Below are 11,214 nucleotides of genomic sequence, written 5' to 3'. Positions count from 1 at the left end.
GCAGGAAGGAAGGACCTGCGTTATCTCTCCTGAAGCCTGTAGAGTGTGAAGAGGAAAAGGAGCAAGAAAGGTTTGTTGAGGGCCCCGTGCTGCAGGACACAAAGTCAGACTCACACTCCCATATCTGCACACACTGTGGACTGTTGGTGAGGTGATAATTGTCCCTCCAAACCATGACCTGGATGAGTTGAAAACACTGGAAATATAAAAAAAAACATGATTCTCAAAGTGCTTCACCAGGAGAGAGAGGCATCTATGTAAAAGGTATAAGATGCTGGGTTGGTAAGTCTATTGATGAGTCCTCCAGGGGGCGCAGATTGACATGGACCTTGGTGCGGGTTGGATCCCTGGGCCTATGGATGTTTAGGGCCTTTAGGGTTCACTGTCCACGCAGGACGTTTGACACAGCTGTGGTTTGAAGATGTTCTTAAAATGTCCCACAAAGCTGGTCAGGCGTTGAGCGGATACCATCTCGCCTTGATATTCTTCAGTCCTTTCTTTGCGGTGTTTATTGTGAGGGACAAAATGGGGGTAGGGTTTGTGTGTTTAAGGTTGGTGTTGGGGGGGTGGGCTTGGAACAAGAAGAGCAGTGTATGTTGAGGGTGTTGTGGGAAGGGGGATGGGGTTTGGGGCTGGGCAATACACAAGTTGCCGGCAATAAGGGTTTGCAGAAGCAGGGAGGACTGGACTGGGGGAAGGGAGGATGAGCGATGTGCAAATCTGTTGAAGAATTGACTTCAGAACGTTCATCCAGTCTTGGTGTCCAACAGGCTTGGAATTGGGTTTCTTGTGGATAGAATGAATAGGTCGATAGGGGAATTTACACATTTGTGACCTGTGACCTTTGAATGTGTGTGCTTATCAGTGTACAAAGGGCATGAAAGAAAGCCCCGGCACAATCTTTCATTGAAATACACTGACACACATGGATCCAGTGTATTTTTAACTATGAATTTATTTGGGGGATTTAACATTTGTAATTGAGTTTGATAAATGATCATAACCCAGAATCATAGAATAGACATGCACAAGAGTACAAGATGTGTCTTTACAAATATACACGAAGAAATGCTGCATGTTGAAATCCCCACACAGAGAGAGACCCATCAAGGTTGTAACATTGGACTGAAGCCCTTTCGAAAAGGGCCGTTTTATTGAGCTTCTGTCGCTCTGTAAGCTAAGTGTAGTCGTTTCAAGCGACTGTGGTGAAGCGTCAGCTTAAAAAACAGGGACAGAACTAATGTCACCAGCGCATGGCGGTGGCTGTCTATGCCACACTGCGAGTCCCACACCGCTGCCCTGACGACCCTCACTGTGCCCTCTGATGGAATCACCAGGCCTCCATTGTTCTTTAAAGACTGCAGCTGGTAGCTCTGGTCCTTGATGGCAGATGCAGCGTCTGTTTACGGCAGACATCACAGGACAGCTTCTTCAGAGCCCGTCGCACAACAAATCCTGAAATTTGAGTTAATATAATAATGTCATAACTTATAATAATAATTAATAAGACAATTAATTAATTAATAACAATCTGCCCCGTCCTGTCAAAGTCCTCCTTCCTGAAGTGCTCACTGCAGAGCATTGTCCAGTGAGAGGCAGCAAACCCATCCCTCCTCAGGGAAACTTCCCACTTCTTCCTCTGCTCTCTGGTTTTGGGAAACCTTAAAAAAGTGAGAAATGCCCCCAGATATAAAAATGATCGACAACATTTTCAAACCGTATTTCTATTTCCATTGAGAGTAAGGCCACAAATATACACCTACATTGTCATGTTTTTTGGCGTAATTGTATGTATGTACTTAAAGAATAAGATAACCACACTAAAAATAATAAAACGTGTCCAAAAGAAACATTCAGTGATTGTGTAAACATTATAAACAGCCTTGTTTCAACAACAATCTAGCAATACTATTATGCCATAATCCCGCTGTTCCTGTACATACTTCCTCCAAGTAAATAACGATTATCCTACAATTAAATTACATTACATAACATTACATGTTAAATCATAATATTGTAATATCCTACCGGTGGAAGGTGATTAGGGCATCCGTAGGCACAAAAGCATGGCATCTTCACTGGCAATAGTCAGAAAATTCCTGTAGACATCATGATGTAAGATGTTTTTAACATTTTAACATATTCAAACATCCATAACTACAACCATGTTAATAATGTTGGGTAAGAAACAAAACAATTTGTAAATACGTCAAGATTTCAGCGAAATTAGAGTATTGGCGTTTTGCAGATTACTGATCTTACCTCAGGTACCATAGAGCACGCCGGGAAAGCTTGCCCTTACCAAGATGGCCGCCATGTGCGGACGTCGATCTATAACTCCGCCTTCCATCGCTGCTGCGCACGCTTTTTGCGTCATATCTGGGCAACACGTGGTTTTTCCTCTCGTCCACTGGGTAAAGACCGGCCGCGCGTCACTTCCGTGTTATTATCGCCGAGTCTCCGCCCTGTTCGCGTCGTCACCGTCCGTGCCTTTGCCGTTCGGCCTATCATCGAAGCGGAAGTTCTTCCGCGCTTTTCCCGGGTGAAGATTCACATATTGAAGAACATTGGCGCGCTGCGTTGTCAACCGGGGGTCTTTTGTCAAGAAGTTACTTCGACAGGTATTTACAACTCCGTCAGAAAAAGCACTGAAAGACACACGGTAACGGTGCTCAAGTTGTGTGCAGTTAGGAAACAAACAAACACTTAACAGCTACATGGCTAATGGGCTAACGTTGGATCGTGTGCAACGCTCTTGTTTGTTGGTGCTCATTACGAACCGCATGGCATCCAGTTTGTTTGTTCAACTGAGTTACAAATGGTTCATCCCTCTCTGTGGTGATATTCCCTAACATGTTTCTGTCCCCCAGATTGATTCTTGGAGGCATGGAGTTTAAACGACGCAATGGTGGCCCTCTTAAGGTTGGTGCAACCCAGGCCAAACGGGGCAAAGCAAACGATGACTGGGAAGACAGTCCATCGCGTTTTGAAGAGGAATTGTCCATGTTTGAAGAAGCCGACATGGAGACCGAGGAGATGGAGGGGCAGGCAGGCCATGACGTTATTCCTGTAGGTCAGTATGTCACACAAAAAAAATTATTAAGCCATGTTTAGAAACTATTGATCAAAACTGTATCTTCATCGCATACGGATGCATGTGCGTTTATTTAATATGCACAGCTACAGAGTATTTTCATGCAACCGAGCTCATGCTTTAGGTAATTAATGCTATAAAATAATGCACAATAACCTTAATACCTTGCTTCCTCAGGTGACCTCTTCTCGGCTGACCTTAACCCTCGTTGGAGGCGGCCTCCCGCCCCCTCACTGGACCCATCATCGGATAAATTGGTGTTTCAGCAGATTGATCTCGACTATTATTTAGGTAATTATCAATGATGGCTTGGAATGATCTTTGCTTCTTTGTTATTTTCCTCCAGACGATTGTGTATTCTATATCCACCGGCCCAAAAGCTACTGTGAGTGAGAAGAAACCGTATGCAAGTTGTTTCCTCCTTTGTGTTATGCAGGTGCAACGGTGGCTGGGATGCCTGGCCAGGTACAGGGAAATGTCCCAATCATTCGTATGTTTGGGGTGACGGACAGCGGCAACAGTGTGTGTTGCCACGTTCACGGCTTTGCCCCTTATTTCTATGTTCAGGCACCAAGTGGTGAGTACTCTCATTATTATGTTAATGCATGATGTGAACAAGAACACATTTTATGACACAGTTAATCACGACAATAGATTTCCGTCAGTTGATATTAAAAGATGTAGAAACACATTCCTGTCATTTGGGCATGTCGACTTTCTGAGGGATTTCAGCTTTTTGAGGCAAAAATCATTAATTCCTGATCCTCCCTCTCTGCTTTCTTTTTGAAAAGGTTTCACATCTGATGCCCTGGGTGACTTTAAAAGAGAGTTGAACTCTGCCGTCCTAAAGGACATGCGATCCAATAAGGACAACATCTCGGTCACAGTGTTGGCTGTAGACATCACCCGCAAAGAGAGTGAGTACAGGTGCTGTTCAGATTCTAATGTCAATAGTTATTCTTATGTGTAAATGGATAAATATTCTCCTGGATGTTCTTTGTTCAAATGATTATGAACAAAGAAAGCTGATTCTTTTTTTCAAAACTTTTGTTAATGCTTGCGATGTGATAGTTAATTAGCAAGGCTTTTATCATTATTCTTGAAATGTAAGTTCTTATTTTCTTTATTCCGAAGACATGTACGGTTACCATGGGAAACGCATGCTGGACTTTTTGCGGATAACCATGGCGATGCCTCGTCTCATCGCTCCAGCAAAGAGATTACTGGAGCAGGGCTTCAAATTTGGAGCGTTCCCAATGCAGGGGTACCAATCGTATGAGGCCAACATCGATTTTGAGATAAGGTGTGTGTGTACTGTACGAAAATGTTGAATGTGATTTTAGAACATGACCGTGAACAGTGAATTATAAATCGTAATTTTTATAATAAGCATTTTCACACCATGTGGAATTTGGTTGAATTTCAAGATTTATCTAAATTGATTTGAACATTGCTAAAGTTAAGGGAGGATCATCATCACTGCATCAGACTGAAGACAAGATGTTTCTCTAGTTACACTGAAGGAGAAAGATTATTGTAAACTTTTTGGCCCATGCCGAATGCTGTTTTTATAAAACCTGCGGCGCATTAAGATGTTTGCATTGGTTGTTTTTTTTTTTTTTTTTTTTGCTTCTGTTCTGCTAAAGCAGTTTTTATTTTTCTCTAGCCATATCATCATACCAGTGGCTTATAATGTATTACATTTCGCATGTTGAATAAAAGCATTCCATTAAAATTCAACACATTGTAGACATACATTTTACTTATTGTAAACCTTTTGCACTAAGTGGTATTCTTCAGCTTAATGATCCTCTTTCTGCTGTCAGGTTTATGGTGGACAGTGATGTGGTCGGATGCTGCTGGATTGAACTTCCCAAAAGCAAGTACAGAGTGCGTGAAGAGAAGAGCATGGGGGCCACAGATTCTTTGTACCCAGGCAAGGTGGGTCGGAGTAGAACAAATGACTTGATACGGGTCAGCGGCTCACTACCCCTCTGTTTATTTAGGCTTGTGCTCATGAAGCGTGTCCCACTATTTATTTCCTCTTTAAGGTGTCCTTGTGTCAGTACGAAGTGGATGTGGGATGGACAGATTTGATAAGTCATCCTGCAGAGGATGAGTGGCAGAGGATCGCCCCACTCAGGGTGCTCAGCTTTGACATTGAGTGTGCAGGAAGAAAAGGTTTGATTCTTTCTTTCTTTCTCTCTGTCATCCTCATTAAACACCACACATGGTATTACCCGCCTACCTTTTGTTTACCAGGTCGATCATGCCGGATGAAAAGCGAATGCAAAATTTGACTCTGCTGTCGACACTCTTTCTTTCCAGGAATCTTCCCAGAAGCTGACAAAGACCCTGTGATTCAGATCGCGTCGATGGTGCAGCGGCAGGGTGAAAAGGAGCCCTTCATCCGCACCGTGTTCACCCTCCAGTCCTGTGCCAGCATCGTGGGCTCACAGATACTGTGCTTCACACAGGAGACACAGCTCCTGCAGGTACACCGGCTACAATTAGGCACTGAAAAGGGTTTCCTCCTTCTCTTTTTGATTTTTGGTTGATCATCTATCAGGTCATTGAGTTTCTGTTTCTGTGAGCAGAGCTGGGCGGAGTTTTTGAGGACTGTCGACCCGGACATCATCACTGGATACAACATCCAAAACTTTGACTTCCCCTACTTGCTCAACAGGGCAGCTGCTTTGAAGGTTAGACGGAGACCTATCTCTCCAACTCTTTTCCATTCAATGTCATTCTCTAAAACACCAGATTAAGAGTAATCAACACACACACAGCCTCTAGAAGAATAAATTTATATTTCCAATACTTTAGATTTCCCTTCTCTAATTGTTGTTTTGTGTTCAGGTAAATCTCTTTCCCTACCTCGGCCGAGTGCGAGTCATGAAGTCAGTCTTGCGAGACCTAAACTTCCAGAGCAAGCAGATGGGCCGCAGAGAGAACAAGATCATTAACATGGAGGGCCGGGTTCAGTTTGATCTACTGCAGGTCAGCTTCATTTGCAGCAGCAGCAATCCTACATTTACTAACCTATACATTTACTACACAGTGTGTGTTGCATTGCTTGGGTAAGAACATTCTCGCATGAAGACACTGCCCATGATGGTCCTATTGGTTTGCTTCACAGATTCTTCTCAGGGACTATAAACTGCGCTCATACACACTGAACGCCGTGAGTTTCCACTTCCTGCAAGAACAGAAGGAAGATGTGCAGCACTCCATCATCACCGATCTGCAGGTAAAGCATTAACTAGTAACCTTGTTGTTGCCCAATGAAATCTGACATAAATGGCACCATTACTAAATATTCAAATGTAATGGATAATATTTCTCTTAAATACAAGTGTAAGCTTAAAAAAAAAATCTAATCTGGAGTTGTTGCTGCTCTTCTCTCGTTTTTTCCTCCTCCGTCACAGAACGGAAACGAACAGACTCGTCGGCGTTTGGCCGTCTACTGCCTCAAAGACGCCTACCTCCCACTGCGCTTGCTGCAGAAGCTGATGTGTGTGATCAACTACATGGAGATGGCCAGAGTGACCGGTGTGCCCCTCACCTACCTGCTGTCGAGAGGGCAGCAGATCAAAGTTGTGTCTCAGCTTTTACGACAGGTAACAAAAGCTAAACCCATGGGACGGATACTTGCACATAAATACAGTGTAAAAACATACATAAATAAATACAGATATGAGGGTGTAAACTGTGAGTATCTGCCTGTACGTGTTAAAGGCCATGAAACAAGACCTGGTCATGCCTGTTGTAAGGCCAGAAGGAGGGGAAGACTACACTGGAGCAACTGTCATTGAGCCAGAGAAAGGGTAGGTGCATCTGTTTGAGTGTACGGCTCCTCTCTGCTCTTGTTGATGTGTTGATGGTTTGGTTTAATGCACGTCACCGTCTTCTACCGTGTTCAGGTATTACAGCGTACCTATTGCCACCCTGGATTTCTCTTCCTTGTATCCTTCCATCATGATGGCTCACAATCTGTGCTACACCACCCTGCTGCAGAAAGGCTCACCGGAGAGACAGAGGTGAGCAGTCTTTTTATGAATTTGATTTTGTTTCGTCTAAAGTTTTAAAAGGGGTCTGAATTAGGGCTGCAACAACGAATCGATGAAATCGATTATTAAAAGCGTTGGCAACGAATTTCATTCTCGATTCGTTGTGTCGCGCGACTATTATCTTTGAGTATTAAAAGAAAGTTGCGCGCGCCGCGCAGCAGAACATCGGAGAGACCCGTACTACTGTTCTGAAACATGCGGAGGAAGAGAAGCCAATGCGATCTAAATATTTCACACTGAAATGTCATAGCGGGCAACGGGGGGGGGGGGTGCTGCGGTTTTCTTTGCAGCGCCAGTAGTTTTAGGTTCTAATCGCCGCGCTCGACTTCAAGGTGTTTATTATTGTTCGGTCTGAAACAGCGCGCCCAGTGACGGGTGGTGCAGCAATATTGTTGTCCGGGTGGAAATCAGGAGAAAGGTCGGTCCGGGATATTTTCGGGAGGGGCTTTGAAATTCGGGAGGGTTGACATGTCTGATTGTAAGATATGCAAAAGCGACATGGCCTGGCACGGGAGCACCACGGGGATGATTCATGATTTTGTGCCTAATATATTTAATTTGGCGGCTGTAAAGTATACATCATGCGATGTGTGTATGTTTTTTGTGTTAGTCCATTTTATTTGCTTACTTAGGGATGTTCAAGGAGCAATCTGTTAGTGCAAAAGATATTTAGAAAGTGCACAGTCAGTTCTATTTTTCAATAAAGGGTTGGAAATTAATGTTTTTACATTTTTTATTTTTTTATCCGATTCATCGATTAATCGAACAAATAATCGACAGATGAATCGATTATTAAAATAATCGTTAGTTGCAGCTCTAGTCTGAATAGTTTTTTTTTTTCTTCAAATATATGACTGAGTTTCTGCCACTTTATTTCAAACATGCTCTATTTACATGTTTACCTAAAACGTGCAGACACAATTTTTGGACATTTATTAATTTTTCATTGACCTGTACTTGCATGTTCTTATGTTTAGTATAAACGCAATGAGCTACATCTAAAGCGATTGTTTGTATTCAGCCTCTCACCAGAGGACTTCATCAAGACTCCAACTGGCGATATGTTTGTGAAGAGCTCTGTAAGAAAAGGACTTCTGCCTGAGATCCTGGAGAACCTGCTGTCTGCCAGGAAGAGGTTTGAATTATTCAAATGCATAACAAAATCAAGCCTGAACTACACTGAGAATGTTGCAACTTGAGTTGAGAAAAAATCCCCTGATTTCTGGTGTTTAATGTTTTTTTTTTCTCCTTTTGCTGCGATAATGTTCAGTTTACTCTGGGGAAAGATACAAAATGGGCGCACCAGTCAGAGGTGGCTTCCTCCTTAGCTGATCACAATGTCGGTCCACAGGGCCAAAACGGAGCTAAAGAAGGAGACCGACCCTTTCAAGAGGCAGGTGCTGGACGGACGGCAGCTGGCCCTCAAAATCAGCGCGAACTCTGTGTACGGCTTCACAGGTGCTCAGGTGGGCAAGCTGCCCTGCTTGGAGATCTCACAGGTGAGCACTTGAGTCAGCATCTCATACTAATGTTAAGTCCAACTCATTTATACAGCATTTTTTTTACTGCCAAACTTCTTTTAAAGTTGTCCTTTTCCTTGTCTAGAGTGTCACAGGTTTTGGAAGACAGATGATTGAGCAAACCAAACAACTGGTAGAGTCCAAGTACACAATTTCCAATGGTTACCAAGGTGACGCCAAGGTGAGAAATTTTAGCTAACCCAAATGCTTCTTTTATATCAGAAATGCTCTTCTAAACACTGTAGTTTTGAGCAGACTTGAAGGTATGGGATCTACTGTTTGATGTTTTTTCGATGGACCTAATTTGTGTGCTTGTGTTTTAAAGGTTATTTATGGGGACACCGATTCCGTCATGGTTAAGCTTGGAGTTGCCACCGTGAGGGAGGCAATGGATGTGGGCAAGGAGGCAGCAGAGTGGATATCGTCCCACTTCACGCCGCCCATCAAACTGGAGTTTGAGAAGGTGCTGTCTCCGTTGACACGATCCACCAAGGCACGTAGTTTTAAGTCGCTCAGAAGATGTTGTTAATCATAGCTTTTATTTGTCACTTCCACAGGTGTATTACCCTTACCTGCTGATCAACAAGAAGCGTTACGCGGGCCTCTATTTCTCTGGCAGCGCCGACACTCACGAGAAGATGGACTGTAAAGGCATCGAAACTGTCCGCAGAGACAATTGCCCTCTGGTGGCAAACCTCATCAACACTTGTCTGCAGAGAATCCTCATAGACAGGTACATATGCATACACACACACACGTGCATGTCTTTTGGAGCTATTGCTACAAACCTTGTGTGAGCAGTTCACGTGGCCTGAGAATAACCCCAATAACTCGCGGTGTGCTCCGTCAGGGATCCGCAGGGCGCCGTGGCTCACGCTAAAGAAGTGATCTCTGACTTGCTGTGCAACCGCATTGACATCAGTCAGCTCGTCATCACCAAGGAGCTGACGCGCACCGCGCAGGAGTACGCCGGCAAACAGGCGCACGTGGAGCTGGCTGAGAGGTCCGTGCGTTGCAAGCGACACTCCACGGTGCGGCGTGGGGCGAACCGACCCACTAACGCAGATGTTTTACAGGATGAAGAAAAGAGACGCTGGCAGCGCCCCAAACCTCGGAGACCGAGTTCCATACGTCATCATTAAGGCTGCAAAGGGAGTAGCGGCATACATGAAGTCAGAGGTCTGAATCGGCCTCCTACATTGTCCAAATAACTAGTTGTAATTCGTGCAGCTCCTTTTTCTCGTTTGATCTGCGCGCTAATCAGGTTCGTGCCGCGTGTCATTTCAGGACCCGATCTTTGTGCTGGAGAACACGATTCCCATCGACACACAATACTACCTGGAGCAGCAGCTGTCCAAGCCCCTGCTGAGAATATTTGAGCCCATCCTGGGAGAGACTAAGGCCGAGAACGTCCTGCTCAGTAAGTCTATAGATGTGCACGTTGGTCTTCTTAGAAAGTTATTCGTTCTCCAATTTAATGCAATTAGCTGTGGATTGATCCTGTGCAGAAATCTAATGACTAAAGCAGCAAAATTATAAATCTGTTCAAATCTTAACATGTAATGTCGCTGGCAATCCTCAGAGGGCGACCACACGCGCTGTAAGACTGTGTTGACCTCGAAGGTCGGGGGCCTGATGGCATTTGCTCAAAAGAGAAGCACCTGTATCGGCTGCAAAGCTGTACTCAAGACGGAAGGTGTGTGGTCAGAATTTGAAAATATTTAAACTACGTGGTTTCTTTCATCCTTTGAGGCTTTGAGTCAAAGCGCTGATACTGTGTGACATCTATCATGTGTGTTATTGCAGGGGCGGTGTGCGATTTCTGTAAGAGGAAGGAGTCTGAACTCTATCAAAAAGAGGTTTGCTGGAATATTAAATATTTTAACTAATGTTTTTATTCACTAAAATGACATGTTACTTATAAATAATTGTATAATATAATTTGAATCAGTGGTTGTCTGTTGTTTGATTCTCAGAGCTCAGGGAACATAAGTGGTTAATATCTGAAAACAGAAATAACTTTTCCCCATCATGTCAATACGTTTCTAATTGCAGATCTTTCACCTGAACACACTGGAGGAGCGTTTCTCCCGCCTGTGGACTCAGTGTCAGCGTTGTCAGGGCTCCCTACACGAGGACGTGCTCTGTACCAGGTACATAGATCTATTGTAACTGCATTCAGAAAACTTCAGAATTATGGCTGAATACACGCTGAATAACACCGTCCCTCCTGGCTCCTCTACAGTCGGGATTGTCCCATCTTTTACATGAGGAAGAAGGTTCAGAAAGATCTGGATGACCAGAGCACCCTGGTGAATCGTTTTGGATGGTGAGCAGCTGATGAACCATTGACCCGCTGTATGTCTTCTGTGTCTCTTGCTGATTGTGTAAAAAAAAAAAAATGCATATGCTATATTTCTATGTTTTCTAATATGAATGGTATGACGTCACTTTTGTAATAAAAACCGAAGATTAACCTCATTGCTGACCATCTCTACATTGATTTGGTTATTGGTGTTATATATATCTT

At 43.8% G+C, this 11,214-nt stretch overlaps 1 protein-coding gene and 1 long non-coding RNA gene across 2 annotated transcripts; one reads left to right on the top strand and one right to left on the bottom strand.

Moving 5' to 3' along the window:
- Positions 1–405: 405 nt before the first annotated feature.
- On the bottom strand, positions 406–2,343 carry LOC119220141 (uncharacterized). The gene is made up of 3 exons (XR_005120567.2): positions 2,263–2,343; positions 2,029–2,099; positions 406–1,661 (listed from the first exon to the last, which is right to left on the bottom strand). It is a non-coding gene; the product is annotated as an uncharacterized LOC119220141 (long non-coding RNA).
- On the top strand, positions 2,136–11,177 carry pold1 (polymerase (DNA directed), delta 1, catalytic subunit). Its single transcript, XM_037475835.2, has 27 exons — positions 2,136–2,621; positions 2,871–3,073; positions 3,272–3,385; positions 3,531–3,671; positions 3,886–4,011; positions 4,229–4,397; positions 4,921–5,035; positions 5,146–5,275; positions 5,423–5,589; positions 5,692–5,796; positions 5,954–6,094; positions 6,234–6,344; positions 6,523–6,714; positions 6,833–6,921; positions 7,018–7,134; positions 8,186–8,299; positions 8,516–8,663; positions 8,770–8,865; positions 9,010–9,147; positions 9,242–9,417; positions 9,535–9,687; positions 9,761–9,863; positions 9,972–10,104; positions 10,267–10,380; positions 10,491–10,543; positions 10,740–10,837; positions 10,930–11,177. Exons 2-27 carry the CDS (start codon positions 2,887–2,889, stop codon positions 11,015–11,017), a joined length of 3,318 nt encoding a protein of 1,105 aa, XP_037331732.2. The 5' UTR covers positions 2,136–2,621; positions 2,871–2,886; the 3' UTR covers positions 11,018–11,177.
- Positions 11,178–11,214: the final 37 nt, after the last annotated feature.

This window comes from Pungitius pungitius, chromosome 12, assembly GCF_949316345.1.
Source record: "Pungitius pungitius chromosome 12, fPunPun2.1, whole genome shotgun sequence".
NCBI classification, from domain to species: domain Eukaryota; kingdom Metazoa; phylum Chordata; class Actinopteri; order Perciformes; family Gasterosteidae; genus Pungitius; species Pungitius pungitius.
The sequence above is the reverse complement of the archived record's forward strand: the minus strand, read 5'-3'. Positions and strand labels throughout refer to the sequence as shown.

Excerpts from the sequence above, each read along its gene's own strand:
- pold1 (XM_037475835.2), top strand. The coding sequence starts at position 2,887 with ATGGAGTTTAAACGACGCAATGGTGGCCCTCTTAAGGTTGGTGCAACC. Across the intron at positions 9,148-9,241 it reads TCAAACTGGAGTTTGAGAAG|GTGTATTACCCTTACCTGCT; the intron begins GTGCTGTCTCCG and ends TCACTTCCACAG. Across the intron at positions 9,688-9,760 it reads CACGTGGAGCTGGCTGAGAG|GATGAAGAAAAGAGACGCTG; the intron begins GTCCGTGCGTTG and ends GATGTTTTACAG.